Genomic DNA, 18,859 nt, shown 5'->3' with positions numbered 1-18,859 from the left:
TAAATTGTCAAAATAATATAGAAAAATAACTAACAAATAAACTATAAATGGAGAAGAAAAAAAAAAAAAATACATAAAAGCAAATGTACCAATTAAAAAATGTACAAGAGACATGTAAGATGACAATACATGGGATATCTGAGCACAGAACTACAAATTCTATAACCTTTTTCTTAGTGGGAGCCCCAACATTGGACTTGATCTGACTCAGAGTTTTCATCAGGTACTTCGACTCATCTGGAGACGGTGCAAGCTTCTCTGGTTTGTCGATCCCAAAGTGATGCTTCTTACAAAGCTAAAAGAAAAAGGGCAGACTTTATATTCCACTTTCTATCAAAATTGTACATTGTTAACATACCAGCGTCATCATCCCCTGTAGTGATGTGTGACAGGAATTTCAAAATGAACTCAGAAATACGCTCACTTTTATAACCCATCTGAAGGCAGAATTTGAATTTAAAAAATTGTTCTTAACTGACTTGCCTAGTTAAATAAAGGTTAAATATATATATGTTTTGAAGTACCCTTCATTCAGATCAGCTTAGGCTAATTGAGTATACCAAAGCATTCTGAATTGACCCCAACTCTATAAGACTTCCTCATAATTTAGCTAACGATTAAAGTATTCCAAATATATTTACAGGGAATGATAGACAATTGGGATAATACTGGTGGACATGTCTATGAGGTTGATTGACAGCTAATCACTATGGTGTCTTTGGGTTAATTGGATCAGTCTCAATGTGATTGCTAGCTAATTACATCAAGTCAAAGCTACTTGCTATCAACAGTCAAAAACATCCAAAACAAGTGGTTCAGAAAACTCTAAAACAACTTCACAGGGCTACTGAATTCCTAACCTAGACGGGATGGAATAATAATTCTGTGGTATGGACAGTATGTAGGGATAGGTTCTAGAAACATACCAGAGACATGATTATCCAACACATCCCGTTTACTGGAAATGTTTCACTTACTTTCTCTTGATCTGTATCATCATCATCATCATGGCTCACCTGTAAGACTGGCATCTAAGCAAAATCCCGATTCCTCTTAGATCATTTGGCAAAATCACATTATTTCGGTTTCTAATTAAACAATTCTGATTAACATTGGCAATGCAGAAAAATAACACTAATGTAATGTACCTTGGATGTTCATTTTACAAGGTGATTCATTGGTGGGGACTCATCAAGGTGTCAATCAAAACAGGGCAATTGAGATACTTACTAGAAACATTGAAATGCAATCATCAAATTGAAAAACACTAAGGCTAGCCTAGATGATAGCGGCAAGCTATGGTTTTCATCTCATCATGACTGCATCCTAGATTAAAGAAAGATGCACTACGCAGAAATCTCTACGCCATTTCCTGGTTGCTAAAATTCTAATAGTTTGCCTAATTTTAGTTTGTGACAAAACAAGCAAGTATAGTGTAGAGAATCATTGTACCATATATTGTATTTTCAGCTGTTTGAAGCTGGTGTACATAACCAAAAGTAAGACGTAAAAACGAAACTTAAGAACAGGAAGCATAGAAATAGCGCACATTGAACATATCTACCGTTTCTTTCAATGAGAATGACAGATCTATAAGACATTTCGATATGAATTTGGTCGGGTTGCCAAAAAAGTTACATATTGCGGCTTTAAAAAAGGAGACAATAGCACATCAGTGGCTACTTTAATGTGATTACAGCTGCATTTGTACACTTCTTAAAATCCCAGTACTTGAGTGCTCAGAGCTACATTAACCTCAAAGATAAAACGTGCCTCATCACAGACAATCTCTCACCTCCAGCTCCAGATCCAGTGGCTCTTCCTCAGACAGAGGAATGACAGCTATCTTGGTGATCTTGTAGACTTTGTGGTCACCTGGCATCTGGCCAACCAGCGCTTTTTGGCGGATGAGTATGAGACCCAGAGGAAGATCTGCCAACAAGAAGGGGTAAGGGTGTCTCATCACAGGCACAGAATTCCACACATTCCATAAGGTGCGACTTCTAGGGTTGGGCGGTATCCAGACTTTCATATTGTCATATCATCCTTCTCTCACAGGAATTTACGGTATTACCTGTTTAGTACACAAGGGTGCGCTAAACCCCCCCCAAAAAAGCCCAGAATGCTAACAAAATTAGCACAAGTAATAGCGAATTTCCATTGCTGCTAGCTAAATATGCTAAGAAGCGCAAACTAAAATAAACAAATTGCAATGACAGGCAATCCAAAACATAAAGTTATACATATATAGGTACGAGCTACCTAATGTCAATTTTGGTGAGTTTGAACATTTACAAGCGAATGTGAACGAGAGACATTGTGCAAAATAATAAAGTTTTGAGGCATGCTTATCTGAAGGAAAAACAGTACTGGCTCTGTAGCAGCATGTGTACGTACAGGCTGTGTCTGTGTGAAGTCGCTAGGGCAAACAGGCCTGCTCAGAGAACATGGGGGAGTAGCAAACAGGCAGAGTATGGAGAAGAGAAAAAAAAACAGAAAATGAAGATAGCAGTGGCAACTGTACAGATAACTCATCCAAAGGGCTTTGACTTTTCAAACATGGCAGAAAGCTAACACAATATGATGCCCCGTCATTAACTGAGCCACTTAGATAACTAGCAAGTTAAACTTAGGGGTCGCATTAACGCAGAATTCAGTGTTTTTCAAGGAAAAAAAAAAAGATAAAAACACAAATATTCTATCAGCAGACAGTGCTCTGACTAATGTGTAGCTACTTTTCTCCTGTGCTTTTCTCAATGTAGCCAGCCTACTTCTCTCCGGTAAAATGACAGATTAACTTTAAACAAAAAATTAGGAAATGGAGCTACATTCTTTCTATGATAAACATTAGAAATATGATGGCCATGCATCGTTTCACCCTGGTCTCAGAGCATTTCATATTATTCTGTATGTAAATCCGAGAAACTCGTATGGTTATATAAGACAGATGGTTAGTTAAGGCAAAAACGAAAGTCGGGATGGATGGATGGATGGATGGATGGGCGTATAACATGAACGTCTAGCAACCCAAAGGTTGGGAGTTTGAATCTCATCACGGACAACTTTAGCAACTTTTGAACTACTTACTACTTTGTAACTACTTAGTATGTTAGCTAACCATTCCCCTAAACATAACCCTTTAACATAAGTCCTTGCCTAGCTAACATTTAACAAGCTAGCTAACGTTAGTCACCTAGCCAGAATTTAACATATTATACAAATTCGTAACATATCAAACATTTTACAAATTCGTAACATATTGTAATTTTTGCAAATTCATAACATAACAATTCTAATTCATATCATACGAAATGGGTGATGGCCATCTACAAATTAATAGATACAGTTGAAGTCGGAAGTTTACATACACATAGGTTGGAGTCATTAAAACTCGTTTTTCAACCACTCCACAAATTTCTTGTTAACAAACTATAGCTTTGAAAAGTCGGTTTGGACATCTACTTTGTGCATGACAAGTAATTTTTCCAACAATTGTTTAGACAGATTATTTCACTTATAATTCACTGTATCACAATTCCAGTGGGTCAGAAATTTACATACACTAAGTTGACTGTGCCTTTAAAGAGATTGGAAAATTCCAGAAAATGATCTCATGGCTTTAGAAGCTTCTGATAGGCTAATTGACATCATTTGAGTCAATTGGAGGTGTACCTGTGGATGTATTTCAAGGCCTACCTTCAAACTCAGTACCTCTTTGCTTGACGTCATGGGAAAATCAAAAGAAATCAGCCAAGACCTCAAAAAGAATTGTAGACCTCCACAAGTTGTAGGCCTCCAAACGCCTGAAAGTACCACGTTCATCTATACAAACAATAGTACGCAAGTATAAACACCATGGGACCACACAGCCATCATACCGCTCAGGAAGGAGATGCGTTGTCTCCTAGAGATGAATGTACTTTGGTGCGAAAAGTGCAAATCAATCCCAGAGCCACAGAAAAGGACCTTGTGAAGATGCTGGAGGAAACAGGTACAAAAGTATCTATATCCACAGTAAAACAAGTCCTTTATCGACACAACCTGAAAGGCTGCTCAGCAAGGAAGAAGCAACTGCTCCAAAACCGCCATAAAAAAGCCATACTACGGTTTGCAACTGCACATGGGGACAAAGATCGTACATTTTGGAGAAATGTCCTCTGGTCTGATGAAACAAAAATAGAACTGTTTGGCCATAACCACCATCGTTATGTTTGGAGGAAAAAGGGGGAGACTTGCAAGCCAAAGAACACCATCCCAACCGTGAAGCACAGGGGTGGCAGCATCATCTTGTGGGGGTGCTTTGCTGCAGGAAGGACTGGTGCGCTTCATAAAATAGATGGCATCATGAAGTAGGAAAATTATGTGGATATATTGAAGCAACATCTCAAGACATCAGTCAGGAAGTTAAAGCTTGGTCGCAAATGGGTCTTTCAAATGGGCAATGACCCCAAGCATACTTCCGAAGGACAACAAAGTCAAGGTATTGGAGAGGCCATCACAAAGCCCTGACCTCAATCCTATAGAAAATGTGTTGGTAGAACTGAAAAAGCATGTGCGAGCAAGGAGGCCTTTAAACCTGACTCAGTTACACCAGCTCTGTCAGGAGGAATGGGCCAAAACTCACCCAACTTATTGTGGGGAGCTTGTGGAAGGCTACCCAAAACGTTTGACCCAAGTTAAACAAGTTAAAAGGCAATGCTACCAAATACTAATTGAGTGTATGTAAACTTCTGACCCACTGGGAATGTGATGAAAGAAATAAATCACTGAAATAAATCACTCTACACTATTATTCTGAAATTTCACATTCTTAAAATAAAAGTGGTGATCCTAACTGACCTAAAACAGGGAATTTTTACTAGGATTAAATGTCAGGAATTGTGAAAAAATGAGTTGAAATGTATTTGGCTAAGGTGTATGTAAACTTCTGACTTCAACTGTACCATACTGAATGGAGTGCCTCGGATTTAGGTACAGAATAATACAAAATGCTCTGAGACCAGGCTGATCTTTTTTGCAAAAAACAACACATTTACTTGTGTGGCTGCCAATCAAATAGCTTGCACTTCTGTTGTCATCTAATGCTATTTTCTGCCTAATGTGTTGCACTAAATGTATTTTCTGTGAAGGAAAACTATAGTTGCACGTGCACGTCCCTGATCACTCTATTGAAGAAAAACACTTGACTTTCAATATAAAACGTGACCCCGGTCAATACACAGCTGAACTCAACCTGCTCTCGCTTTCTCCTGTTGTGCTATTTACAAACAAACAAACGTGACTGGCTCAACTGTTTTGGGTACTACGGTGAGCTTCACAATGTAAAATAATGGAACATTGGAAATGAAGAACACGATCTGCTTCATCTCCTAACATATTGCACAAGTTGACTGAAGATATTTACTTAATGTAGCTACAAATATTAACATGGTATTGGAAAAACCATCCCATGGCCATTTCCAAACAGCCGTATATGGTACATAAACCGCTCAAGCCTATTGACTTAATCACCTTTTCTCTCTCACCGTCTGTCTGTGGTGAAACACAGCATCTGGCTAAGCGAACTGAAATTTCACGCATTCAAATTCACTTGATTTGTTAGAATCAGAGGTATATACATGCTCTTCTCTTGTAAAACCAATGTATTATTCATTGACTACAGCTCTGCTTTCAACACCATAGTGCCCTCAAAGTTCATCACTAAGCTAAGAACCCTGGGACTAAACACCTCCCTCTGCAACTGGATCCAGGACTTCCTGACGGTCCGCCCCCAGGTGGTAAGGGTAGGTAACAACACATCCGGCACGCTGATCCTCAACACAGGTGCGTGCTCAGTCCCATCCTGTACTCCCTGTTCACTCATGACTGCACGGCCAGGCACGACTCCAACACCATCATTAAGTTTCCCGATGACACAACAGTGGTAGGCCTAATCACCGACAACGATAAGACAACCTATAGGGAGGAGGTCAGAGACCTGACCGTGTGGTGCAAGGACAACAACCTCTCTCTCAACATGATCAAAACAAAGGAGGAGATGATTGTGGACTACAGGAAAAGGAGGACCGAGCATGCCCCCATTCTCATTGACGGGGCTGCAGTGGAGCAGGTTGAGAGATTCAAGTTCCTTGGCATCCACATCACCAACAAACTAACATGGTCCAAGCACACCAAGACAGTCGTGAAGAGGGCACGACAAAACCTATTCTCCCTCAGGAGACTGAAAAGATTTGGCATGGGTCCTCAGACCCTCAAAAGGTTTTACAGCTGCACCGTCAAGAGCACCCTAACGGGTTGCATCACTGCCTGGTATGGCAACTGCTCAGCCTCCGACCGCAAGGCACTACAGAGGGTAGTGCGTACAGCCCAGTACATCACTGGGGCCAAGCTTCCTGCCATCCAGGACCTCTATACCAGGCGGTGTCAGAGGAAGGCCCTAAAAATTGTCAAAGACTCCAGCCACCCTAGTCATAGACTGTTCTTTCTGTTACACGCACGGCAAGCAGTACCGGAGCACCAAGTCTAGGTCCAAGAGGCTTCTAAACAGCTTCTACCCTCAAGCCATAAGACTCCTGAACATCTAATCAAATGGCTACCCAGACTATGTGCATATAGATGTGTAAAGACAGTTGGACAAGACATGGTAGGTAACTAGCTTGTTAATTGTTTACAAACAAATTAGTGAACGCGCTAGAAAGCTAAACAGCAACCTCTAACTAGTTGACTACTGTAGCTAGCCAAAAAGGACTTGTTTTGAAAGTTGGATCATGTTATCCTTTGAGGGTTTAAAGAAAGTGTTCTTACACTACGATTTTGAACATTCAAAGCAGCTGGGAAATTTCCATGACAGGCATTGTCACCTTAGCTTGCTACATAACTTTGAGTGATAGGAAGCATGAGCACCACAAATCAGTCTACACCACTGCGCACACACCTGCCGTTACTATGACAACTAGCGTAGCCATATGAGCAGATGACTGCTTTCTGAACACACACAAATCCAATTTGGTCACTTGTAACTTACTGTTTGGACAGTCAGTATTCCAAAACGGATTTGAGCGTTAAGGCCTGCAGTGTGAACATAGCTGTAGAGACCAACACAAAGGACCCGTTTCAAAACATTGAATCAATTAAGGCATGTTTTCATCAGTTCATATTTTCAGTACTGTCATGGTTTGACCCAAGAACACAAATAAACCATGTGAATATAAAACATACCAAATAACACAACAGAAACAAAAGGCACAGGAGGTGGTGCAGCCCAACGTTTCAGACTCCATTACCCCATGCTCCTGGAAACAACCACACCTCTGGCCACCCCTCACAAGTGTGACTAATTGCTCATTACCTCCCCCAAGACATTTCATTGGTTAATTGTGTTCACCTGTATTGTATTTAAAAAGGGTAGGTGGCATAAACTGAACCACATGTAACATATGGAATTGCTTTACTATGGGCATCAAAAGTCCCAATGCAAAGTTACACCTCACTTATCTATTTTTTGAGTTATTACATAAAACTGAAGTCAATTGGAAAATGTTTTTCCATGGGGTGATGTAATATGGAGGAGCCGGCAAGCCAGCCTATTCCCTATCATGTAAGTTACAACAGAAATAACTTCAAATGTATAACTTCAAATTAAAGCAAATCCTTTTCAGCCAACTTACAAGTAAATACTTTATGAATTGATTGTTATAAATCAACTTGCAAGGTTGCTAGCCAACTACCCTGTTAACGTTACATTAGCGCTACATGAGTTGGCCAGTTGTTATCAACAACTAGCTTACATCTACATTAAAGTAAACCAAAGTTTTGGAAATACATAACACCATCTTTCAAAGACCTTCAATACTGTTGATCACTCACTACTAATTCAGAGGCTTTCCTTAACGGCTGCATGTAAACTGGTTTAAACATTACTTGACATAATTCAATGTGTATCTACAGATGTTGTCAAATCAGGTTCTGCAGGGGTCAATTCTGGGTCCTGTACTTTTTACATTAACAATACTGACTGTCAAAAAAAATGTCCTGCACTTGTATGCCGATGATACTGTAGTGTGTGCTATTGCACCCACGGTTGACCAGGCTCTATCTTAACTACAATCTGCCTTCATTGTATTACAGAAACACTTTATTGACCTCAAATTGGTATTGAATGCAGGTAAAACCTTGTATGTTGGTCTCACATAAACATAACTATCGGTCCTAGACTATGGCGATATGAATGCAGCTGCCACTTCATTAAAGACGTTCGATGCAGTTTATCATCAATGCACTGTGCTTTATTACGGGCGACAGTTTTAATACTCATCACGGCATTCTCTACCAAAAAGTTGGTTGGCCCTCTGATGTCACGTAGGTCAAATCAAAATGAAATAACATTTTATTGGTCGCATACACATATTTAGTGATGTTGTTGCGGGTGTAGGGAAATGTGCGTGTTCCTAGCTCCAACAGTGCAGGAATATCTAACAATAGACACATCTAAAAAGTAAAAGAATGGAATTAAGAAATATTAGGTTGAGAAATGTAGGAGTCCGGAGTATAAATATATTTATAAAACTGTGTGGTTCGAGCCCTTAATGCAGATTGGCTGAAAGCCGTGGTATATCAGACCGTATACCACAGGCATGAATAAACATGTATTTTTACGTTGGTAACCAGTCTATAATAGCAGTAAGGCACATAGGAGGTTTGTGGTATATGGCCAATATATACACACACACACACACACACACACACACACACACACACACACACACACACCCCCCCCCCCCCCCCCCCCCCCCCCCCCCCCCCCGTACGTGGACACCCCTTCAAATGTGTGGATTCGGCTATTTCAGGCACATCCGTTGCTGACAGGTGTATAAATCAAGCACACAGCCATGCAATCTCCATAGACAAACATTGGCAGTAGAATAGCCTTACTGAAGAGCTCAGTGACTTTCAACGTGGCACCGTCAAAGGATGCCACCTTTGCAACACGTCACTTCATAAAATTTCTGCTCTGCTAGAGCTGCAAGTTCTGTTATTGTGAATTATACAACGGCTGGGTCTAATCCTGAATGCTGATTGGTTAAAAGCGCATTCCAGCCGGTGTTAATTCCACAAGTTACCACCGGCTAAATCTATGACGTTAAAAATGCCTATTTACTCTGTTCCATCTGACTGCGCAATCCACTGTCTCATCAGACCAGTCAGGCAATTTATAAACTTGATCTCCACTATAAAACACACCTAGACATTCTCACATTTCTTTTAGACTAACATTTTAGTTTTAACAGTGGAGATTTGTATAAACCTTGCCGTCTGTCTCTAACATTTGCAACATTGTTTCAACATTGAAATTCGATCTCCAGCTGTCCCATAGTAATGAACATGTCAGGAGTTGGGACGAGACAGACAGGCAGAAAATAATCACGAATCAGCATAGTTTTGTATATATCCATAAAAATTATCAATAGAAAACAGGTCAAATTAAACGAAGTGCAGCTAGTCTACCGTCTTTCCAGCTTCAGCTTGAAGTAATTGTGTTAGTTGTGTTGTTGGCTAGCTGCTCTGAACAACAGTGTCCTGACAAGAGCACATTCTATACCAGGAGAAATTGTGCATCATTAGCTTATTGTTATGGATGTATCCAAATTAAATATAACTAGAAAATAGCTTAAAACGCAAAGGCAGCTATTTTGCGGTTATTCTGGCTGCACTTTTTGACGTGACTTTAAATAAGCTAGCCGTAGTTGGCTGGCTAGCAAGCAAAGGATAAGAACGTTGCCAGCCAGTATGGCAATGGAACATTTAGAATGAACAACTGGGTCGCGTCCTGCAACGCTGCGACGCGGCACCGACCGATAGAATGAACGACCAGCTGGCTTGGGTAGCAACCCTGGATTTGTCGGGACTATCTTGTGGAAGGATGTAAATATTGTGGAAAATAGGTAAATCATTATTTGAATATGTTGGTAACCCGCTATATAAAAGTGATAATGCCCTCGAAGCCGGTGTTTGGAGGATATATTGCCACGGTTCTCTCAGGCCTAACAACACCCGTGCCAATGTATCCTCCAAACACTGGCAACAACAGCTCAGCCATGAAGTGGTAGGCCACACAAGCTCATAGAACGGGAGCGCCATGTGCTGAAGTGCGTAAAAATCTTCTGTCGTTGGTTGCAACAATTACTACCAACACTTACTGCCTCTGGAAGCAACGTCAGCACAAGAACTGTTCGTCAGGAGTTTCATGAATGGGTTTCCATGGCCGAGCAGCTGCACACAAGCCTAAGATAACCATGCGCAATGCTAAGCATGGGCTGGAGTGGTTTAAAGCTCACCACCATTGGACTCTGGAGCAGTGGAAACGCTACCTGCCCGAATGCATTGTGCCAACTGTAAAGTTTGGTGGTGGAGGAATAATGATCTGGAGCAGTTTTTCATAGGTTCGGGTTGGGCCCCTTAGTTTCAGTTGTTGGATTCTAGCTTGAAATATACTTATTCATGTTACCATACTAGAAGTTATTGATTACTTTACATGTATAAGGAAAGTATGTTGGTCAATGAAGGGTGGACATGAACTTGATGTATGGAAAGTTACTGAGTGAGACGAGGTGAAGTGCAGAAAGTTCATATTCTGTTCAAACATGTTATTGTTGAATATCAATGTTCCTAAGGAGGGAGGCAAAGGGCAACAGTCTAGTTTCAGTTCCTGATAAGGCAGGCCAGCTGCGGAACTAGGGAAGAGGGAGGATTTTGGCTCGAGGTCCCGGATGAAGTGAGAAGAAACCTCTGGGAGAGGGGCCAGAAGGACCCACCCCAACGACCCTCCTACTAGTCTTATCTCAAATGCATACACTGCCACACCTATGAAGGGTCTAGCATCAGGCAGGGCCAAGACTACATCAGTGAGAGTAACCAATGAAGTTCCTTCCTAACAGAGATGTATTGGCGCAGTGGGGGGCCCGCCAGGAGGTATTAAATATATATCCTTGTGTAATCATACCAAGTCTTTGCAGCTCTATGACCCAGGGGGTGAATAAACTTGGTTTGAGCTTTTTCTAGTCGTCCGTTAGGTTCTGAACAAACAGAGTAAAGAACCTAACACAGTGAAGGAAAATCTTAACACTACAGCATACAATGATGTTCTAGACGATTCTGTGCTTCCAACTTGTAGCAACAGTTTGGGGAAGGCCCTTTCCTGTTTCAGCATGACAATACCCCCGTGCACAAAGCGAGGTCCATAAAGAAATGGTTTGTCGATCGGTGTGGAAGAACTTGACTGGCCTTCAGAGGCCTGACCTCAACTCCATTGAACACCTTTGGGATGAATTGGAACAATGACTGCGAGCCAGTGCCTGACCTCACTAATGCTCTTGTGGCTGGAAGCAAGTCCCCACAGCAATGTTCCAACATCTAGTGAAAAGCCTTCCCAGAAGAGTGGAGGCTGTTATAGCAGCAAAGGTGGGACCAACTCCATATTAATGCCCATGATTTTGGAATGGGATGTTCAACGAGCAGGTGTCCACATACTTTTGAACGTGTAGTGTACATAAGTGCAATACATCCGGCAGAAAATAGTTTAACAGATTTGCAAAGCTATTTGGCTAGCAGCCACACAACTACATTAGCTTACAATGAAAAAGCAAGGTATTTTTTGCAAAAATTAAGCATTGCCATCATATTGTTTCATACGTAGGTCATAGAAAGAATGTAGCTAGCTACATTTCTTAATGTTTTGTTTTAAGTTAATCTTGCCTTTTAACTTGCTACCGGAGGAAAGTACCGGGGGAAAAGTAGCCTACGCATCAGTCCGAGCGCTGTCTGGTGATTCAATGACCTGAGCAAATATATTTCATCCGAGTGGAAAAGTGCAACTGAAACAAATCTTTTACATTCATGATTTGGAGCAAACACTGACTGAAGCTGAGCAGAATTTACAATAAGAAGCATTTTAGATCTGCGTTTACAAAACGCAGCAAGATAGTTATTTCCTTTTCTGTGTGAAAAATGCAAAATCCAGCGTTAAAATGACCCGTGGCCTAGTCTAACCAATTCTAAATGACACTAGCAGTTCGCAAAGTAGCTTAAGCAGAAAATAGATGGGATGCAATTATTCTGAAACTGCAGATCGTTGTTAGAACACTTATTTTCCTACTTCAATCAACCAGTCCATTTTGAATGTGATAAACTGTCGTCATTTAGCTTGTGTATCCAATCATTTAGATACCTTTTTAATAGGACTTTGTTTGCACACTGTGTGTGTGCAGGGAGTGGTCGGAGCGCAATCGAGTGAATGAAACAAGGAGGGGAAAGGGAATTTAGGGAGAAAAACGGTGTGATGCTTGGCTTCTTTTTTGTGGTGCCCCGCAAATCATATGTACAAATGAACACTAGAGTCAAAGCAAATTAATGTTGTTAAGAGAAAGTTTTACTTAGCCATTTGGGCAGCCACAAAGCACATTCCACCGAATACAGATTTTTTTATTTTTATCTCTGGTTAAAGATCGAGCTTTGACGTCTGTTTGAGTACTCATGCCCATCCCTATTTGGTGCTGTGCAAAGGCCAGAACCCAGACTGGAAAACCTTTTACAACTGATTAGATGATAGATGGGATTGAAGCTGGTTGCAAACACTTTTTCCTGTACTTTTGATAGGAAGGGGAGGTTGGAGATGGGCCTGTAGTTGGATAGGATGTCCTGGTCAAGGTTGTGTTTCTTAGTAAGGAAGACTGCAGCTGTTTTGAAGATCGATGGTACCTCTCCAGTCAGCCAATAAGCCAGTACTTGTAGCACAAGGCCTACACCATTTCACTTACCTGTATGAAGTTGTATTTTCCCGATGAGACCCTCAACCAGGCCCAAACACACTGGGTTCCAAGCTAACAGAAGGTCTGTTGCTGAAATAAAAAGAGAGAAGAGACAAATCAGAGAAAATAAAGACCTGTGGAGTGGACACAAAGTAAAATCATTTAAGAAAATAGCCCCACAAACAAAGAGCAATTAAGTTATTAAACAGCACATGCATATTAGCCTATTTTCCAAACAGAGCACCAAGTTGATGGATTGTAGGCTATCCCTGGCTGTGCCAGTCTTATGCCGTCCCAATAATATTTACATTGTGGACCATTTGCTGCACTGTCCATGCAAGGTTTGGACTGAGGGTTTCTGATTATACTGTTAGGGATCATCATGGAGCATTACATTACAGTAGTATCTAGATACTACTGTCTGCAGCCAAGTTCAGAAGTATTTAATGCATCCAGTGCTTAAAACATCAAGAGATTCTTCTCACAGTTCAAATAGACAAGTGTTATCACTTGGGTAGAATACATGTAGAGCTGGAGTATTCAACTCTTACCCTACGAGGTCCGGAGCCTGCTGGTTTTATTTTCTACCTGATAATTAATTGCACCCACCTGGAGTCCCATGTCTAAATCAGTCCCCGATTAGAGGGGAACAATGAAAAAAACAGTGTAACTGGCTTTGAGGTCCAGAGTTGAGTTTGAGGGATGTAAAGAATACATGACAATTTCTTTGACTGAAGCAGAGGTACAAAAACCAGGTCAGAGGGTCACAGACAGTAGCCATGTTTCTGGCAACACTTTTTATAGCAAAACTATAATCGATAGAGTTTAGAATTACACTTTTTTTTTTATTCAACAAGTGGATGGAAACCTAGCCAATGTCAGTTTTCATTCTTAAAAAATAGTGTAGTAACATGAAGCACTGAGGCATTACTACATCACTGCCAAATTACTATATCACAACTAGCTAACTGATGTTGATAACTAAAACAACTTTGGTATAACAGAACTAGACGTCAAGGGTATGTCAAGCAGTTGAAGAGTTGAGTCATGAATGGGCGACAAAGAGGGTGGAGATTGGAGAACATCTAGGTAGCTGAGACAATAACTCTTCCTGTTCCATGGAGTCAGAGAACTGTACTGATCTCAGCGCTGGAGCCCGGGCAGGGAGGTGGAAAATAGAGGCTGCTCCTATATACAAACACATCCGTTTGTCCATGATACAAACTCAACCATAGATTTGTTCAGAAATGTGAAATATTGTGGAAATTCCTGTTGGTGCTAGTGTCAACAAGCCCAATGAGGAATGGAAACCCTTTTCCAATTAAATAATGGAAGAGCAGTGCAACCCAAACCTGTTCAGGCTGGCTACACACCCATGTGACCTCAGCTAGCCCACAGGGCAGTCATTTACATCCATAGTGGCTGCTCCCTCTCAACAGCTTTTTGGTTACAACAGAAAGGCAAGGTTCATCGGCTCAGCTGCTGGCTTTGCTGTGAATTGTCCCGGCTTAGCTCGCCACTCTGTCACAGAGAAGGAGGAGGTGTTTTGGCAAGACACTGGGGTGCAGGTCAGACAGGAGCACAAGCGCTAACGATCTAGCCTAAGGTAGCTACAGATTGTTACACCAGATAATTTGATTTAACCAAAGATTTTTGGTATCCATTACTGGGACTTACAAGGTGCAGTGCATTTGAATTTAGAAAATGCTCTGTTATTAAAATAATGATTTGTTCTCCATTAAGTAATCCAACAATGTGTACGCCTCCATCTTGTCTATTTAAAATCTTCTCTCGTTGATCGAGATAGGTGTCATTATGACATTTGGTACTTTGGGGTGGACCCATCTGTCTCAATTAATCTGGCCTAAGTATGCTTGTCTCCCAAGAAGCAGAACATGTCACCCAAGGTAGTGTGTTGTAGCAGAGAGCCAGTAACTAGTCTGTAAATATGTGGAATTCAGTGTAAAGAAAAAAGGAACCACAACAGATGCTCGAGCGGTATTTCAGGAAATGAACCGTTAACCATGTAGCCAAAGGAATCCAATAAAGCAAGCTCATGTAAGACGAAAAGTGGATGGAGGATGCAGGAATTATAAACCCTAATAACTTTTGTTAAATACAAAACAATTTAAAGACAATTAAACATATGGAGCACTGTCATCGTCTGTTTTGTGGCTCATTGCTAGAATGAAACCCTGCTACATAATACATCATTTTTACTGTTCCCCTCGAGCATCGCAGTCTGTTTACTCCAAATATCACTATCAGGTCAACTGGGCAGTGCCACACTGGACATGAAAGTATGGTAATAACACATTTAATGGCTTGGCAGTTAACATTAGGATGTTTGTTTAGATAGCTAAATAGTTGGGAAGAAATTACATTATTGCAACCAAAAATGGTATGGCACTCGATTTTTAGTAAGGTGCGCGTCCTATATAGTTGTCATTGTCAACGTGTAAAACAATACTTGCTTGAATAACGAAGACATAGCTAAGACATGAGGAAATGCTCATGCCATGGGCTTGACGTCATTGTAGCTAACTATTTAGTTATGGGTTTGTTGTCCGAGCTTACTGATGTAACGTTAGCTAGCTAATTGATGGCTATGAGAAACTGAATTTAAGAATGACAAATGTATTTTGCATACCAGGTCTGGCGTTCATGGTCCCATCTATTCGGCTACACCAAAGAGCATGGTCGCCACTCTGGAGAATATAATGGTCTTTGGCTTGAAACAGCTCCATTTTTACCGGTGTACAGTATTTCAAACCATGTAAATATTTGTGGTCCAACACGGTTAGCTAGCTACAGCTAGCACGCCTATCTAACGTTACTGACAGGGCGTTGCCCTGACAAGTTGGCTAACGTTTGCTTTGCTTATTTTAAATCTTCTTTCTTAGTTCAAAAAGTAGACATAATGAGACACTTATTCAATGTGTGAAAATGTAGCTGGTTATTCATTTCCAGTTGAAAGACCGACTGTCGATTTCCTGCAGAAACAATCACACGTGACTTCTTCTATGGATGTTTAATCGCGGTTGGCAACCAACTTTAATGTGCATTACCGCCACCAACTGGATTGGAGTGTACAACAAAGACATGGCCGCCAACTCCATTGTGTAAACATGTACAATTATCTGTTGCTCTTTTTGTCAAAGCCACCTTAAACTCAGGAACACTAAAAGCTGTACCTGTCCTCCCCACCTGTCCTCCCCTGATCTATTTGTGAATACATTCAAAACAGCATAGAATTGTGTTCTTAAATGTTCACTTACAACTGAATCTACTCCTTCCTCAACAGCTCTTACCCGCTCAGGCAACACTAGATATATCACTGGCTGAGGGAGAAACCAAGGTGGGATAGCAGGAAGAACAACAGAAGGGCTAAACTCCCTCCCAAACAACACCATCTATCTCACCATGTCATTGCCTATCTACCCAAAACTTGTATTCAGATTTTGTTTGTGTTTCCAGCACTCTAGGAGTACCTTTTTTTGTAGGATGTGCAACCTTATGTCCTTTTAGATTTACCCAATATGGGAACTCCTGAGTGCCCCACAACATATTCTTAGGGCTTGGGCATAGATTACATCTAGCTTTTTTAAATATGTCTGAGCTGCTGATCCATATGCTACACTTCCATTATCCAGTGATGACCTTAACATTTAACAGCATTCTATCTGCCCCCCACTCCATTCCTGACAGGAGACGCATCACATTCAATATTTTCTTTCCTTTGACAACTACTCTGTTAAAATGCTCTGCCCATGTAATTCGTCTCATTCAAGCATTGCATGTATCCCCCACCATCTCTCTCTGATCCAGGACCCCTGGATGTTCTCTGACCCTCTCTCTCCCACGCTGTCCATCTTCTGTCAGATTATTTGAGCTGTGCACCTTCACAAATGCCTGGGCTAACATCTCTGCCTTCTCCATATCTCTCACTGCGACAATCTCCCACTTTCCAGCACAGGGAGATCCCAATCTCGTCTGACCCCACGCATCCTCTTAATCATCTACCATACCTCTCCCACAGGAGTGGTCCTTTTTATGTTTCCACAGAACCCAGCACCAACACTCCCTCTTAGCTGTCCTAATGATCCTCCTTACAACTGATTGTGCTTGTTTATACTGAATCAGGTGCTGGTAATTATAGGACCTTTTCAACATTCTGAATGCCCTGTTCCTACTCTTCACAGCTTCTCCACACTCAACACTCCACCAGGGGACTGCGTTACTCTTTGTCCCCCCTGTACCCATAGGAATCACCTGCCTTGCTCTTTGTCCCCCCTGTACCCATAGTAATATCCTTCCCTGCGGCCCCTACTATTGCTCCTCTTACTTCATCATTGAATGTTTCTATATCTGAATTGAGATCAACCCGAGACAGCTCTTGTTCACTCAAATCCTGAAACTGACCCCTCTCTGCTTTCTCAAATATCTCCTCAATCCATTTCCTACTGAATCTTCCACCCTCATTCCTACAGTACACGTGATAGGATAGTGATTACTAACCACAGTGGATTCCTCCAAATCCTCCCAACTACATCTGCCTGCCATTGAACATGATATCAGAGTAAGACCCAGAGCAGATTCATTTCCAGTTACTGTGTCAATCCTGGTTCCACGGCTATCATTAAGTCTCACAAGCCTTTTCTCATCAAGTAGTTCCTCCAACACTTGTCCATTTACATCAGTCCGTAACCCTCCACATAGCGTATTATGAGCATTAAAAACCCCATACCACATTAGCTGTCTCCTATCTTGACCTTCTACATTCCCAAGGGCCATCAACTCTAGTCTCTTACACAGGTTGTAAAAGTTCACTATTACCATATTCCCCTTCCCAACCACACCTCTACCACTACATACTCCTGTTCAACTCCCTCTCCCACACACCTATACGGGATCCCCCGCATTATAAAGGTAGCACACCCACCTCCTCCCCCTGCCACCCTATCTCTAAGGACTGCAACATAACCTTGTATTACAAAATCTAGAGTAGGTTTAAGCCATGTCTCCTGGAGACATATCACGTCAGGTTTGACCGGTAACTCCTCAAGAAACTGTTTGAACTCTTGCCCATTAAGCCATCAAACTTCTGTCATTCCATTGAATGACTAACACCATTATGAAAATTAACCAATACATGATTCCTGGCTGGACTGATTCTCAATCTTATTGAGGTCATCCTGTACATTTTCCCATGTCAGTCCTGTGATCCCAAGACACTTCACTGCCTGCTCCACTATGATCTGTATCTTCTTAGACTTAGATTGTAATTTTTCTGTGCAATTGATTGCTGCGGTCACAAATGTAACAACCTTCCTCATATCTACTACCAGTCTTGTATTCGCCCCCATTCTGCTTCCTACATCACGCCCAACCTGCATCCCGACCTGCCCTTGAATACTTTCTCTACTGGGTGCCCCGTTTTGTTTCTGCGTGAACTACCTTCACTGCTTCTGCATACCAGATTTTACGCTCACTCCACACCTGCTGCACTTCCACCTGTCTTTTCATCAATGCACAACCCCCATATGGCACACTATAGGCGCCCCCAGAGTTACAGCAGTTTAACTGGACCCCGTCTCCACATTCCCCATATGCATGTTTTCCCCCACACTTCGCACATCTCCTTTTGCCTTTACGCACCGCCGCCACATGCCCAAACCTTTGACAGTTAAAGCAACGCAATGGTTTTGGAACATAAGCTCACACATAGTAACTCATATACCCAATCCTAACTTTTTCTGGCAGTACCAGATCCTCAAAGTTTAGTAGCACTGACAGGCTATTCACCTTCCCATCTGGAGGCACTGTGCCTCAATAAGAGAGCCTCCCTTCATGTTGACCTTTATTTCTTTCATGTTAACAATTCCTGGAACCCCTGTAATAACTCCATTCACCCACTACGTCCAGTTTGAGCCAGCATGCTACTAATCAAATCAAATGCATTTATAAAGCCCTTTTTAGTATATGTCACACAGTGCTTACACAGAAACCCAGCCTAAAACCCCAAACAGCAAGCAATGCAGATGTAGAAGCCCAGT

At 41.5% G+C, this 18,859-nt stretch overlaps 1 protein-coding gene across 1 annotated transcript in view; it reads right to left on the bottom strand.

The window, feature by feature from the left end:
• LOC106604534 (phosphatidylinositide 4-phosphatase SAC2) overlaps positions 1-15,827 on the bottom strand; it is a 37,122-nt gene extending 21,295 nt beyond the window's left edge. The window contains exons 1-4 of the mRNA XM_014199249.3: positions 15,454-15,827; positions 12,813-12,893; positions 1,796-1,932; positions 167-295 (exon numbers count right to left, since the gene is read on the bottom strand). Coding sequence (XP_014054724.1) covers positions 167-295; positions 1,796-1,932; positions 12,813-12,893; positions 15,454-15,550 — 444 coding nt within the window. The 5' untranslated portion in view covers positions 15,551-15,827. The remainder of the gene's footprint in view (positions 1-166; positions 296-1,795; positions 1,933-12,812; positions 12,894-15,453) is intronic.
• Between the last annotated feature and the right edge of the window lie 3,032 nt (positions 15,828-18,859).

The sequence above is a fragment of the Salmo salar genome, chromosome 01, assembly GCF_965601325.2.
Source record: "Salmo salar chromosome 01, fSalSal1, whole genome shotgun sequence".
Taxonomy (NCBI): domain Eukaryota; kingdom Metazoa; phylum Chordata; class Actinopteri; order Salmoniformes; family Salmonidae; genus Salmo; species Salmo salar.
Note: the sequence above shows the minus strand (reverse complement) of the source record. Positions and strands in the feature narration are given on the sequence as shown.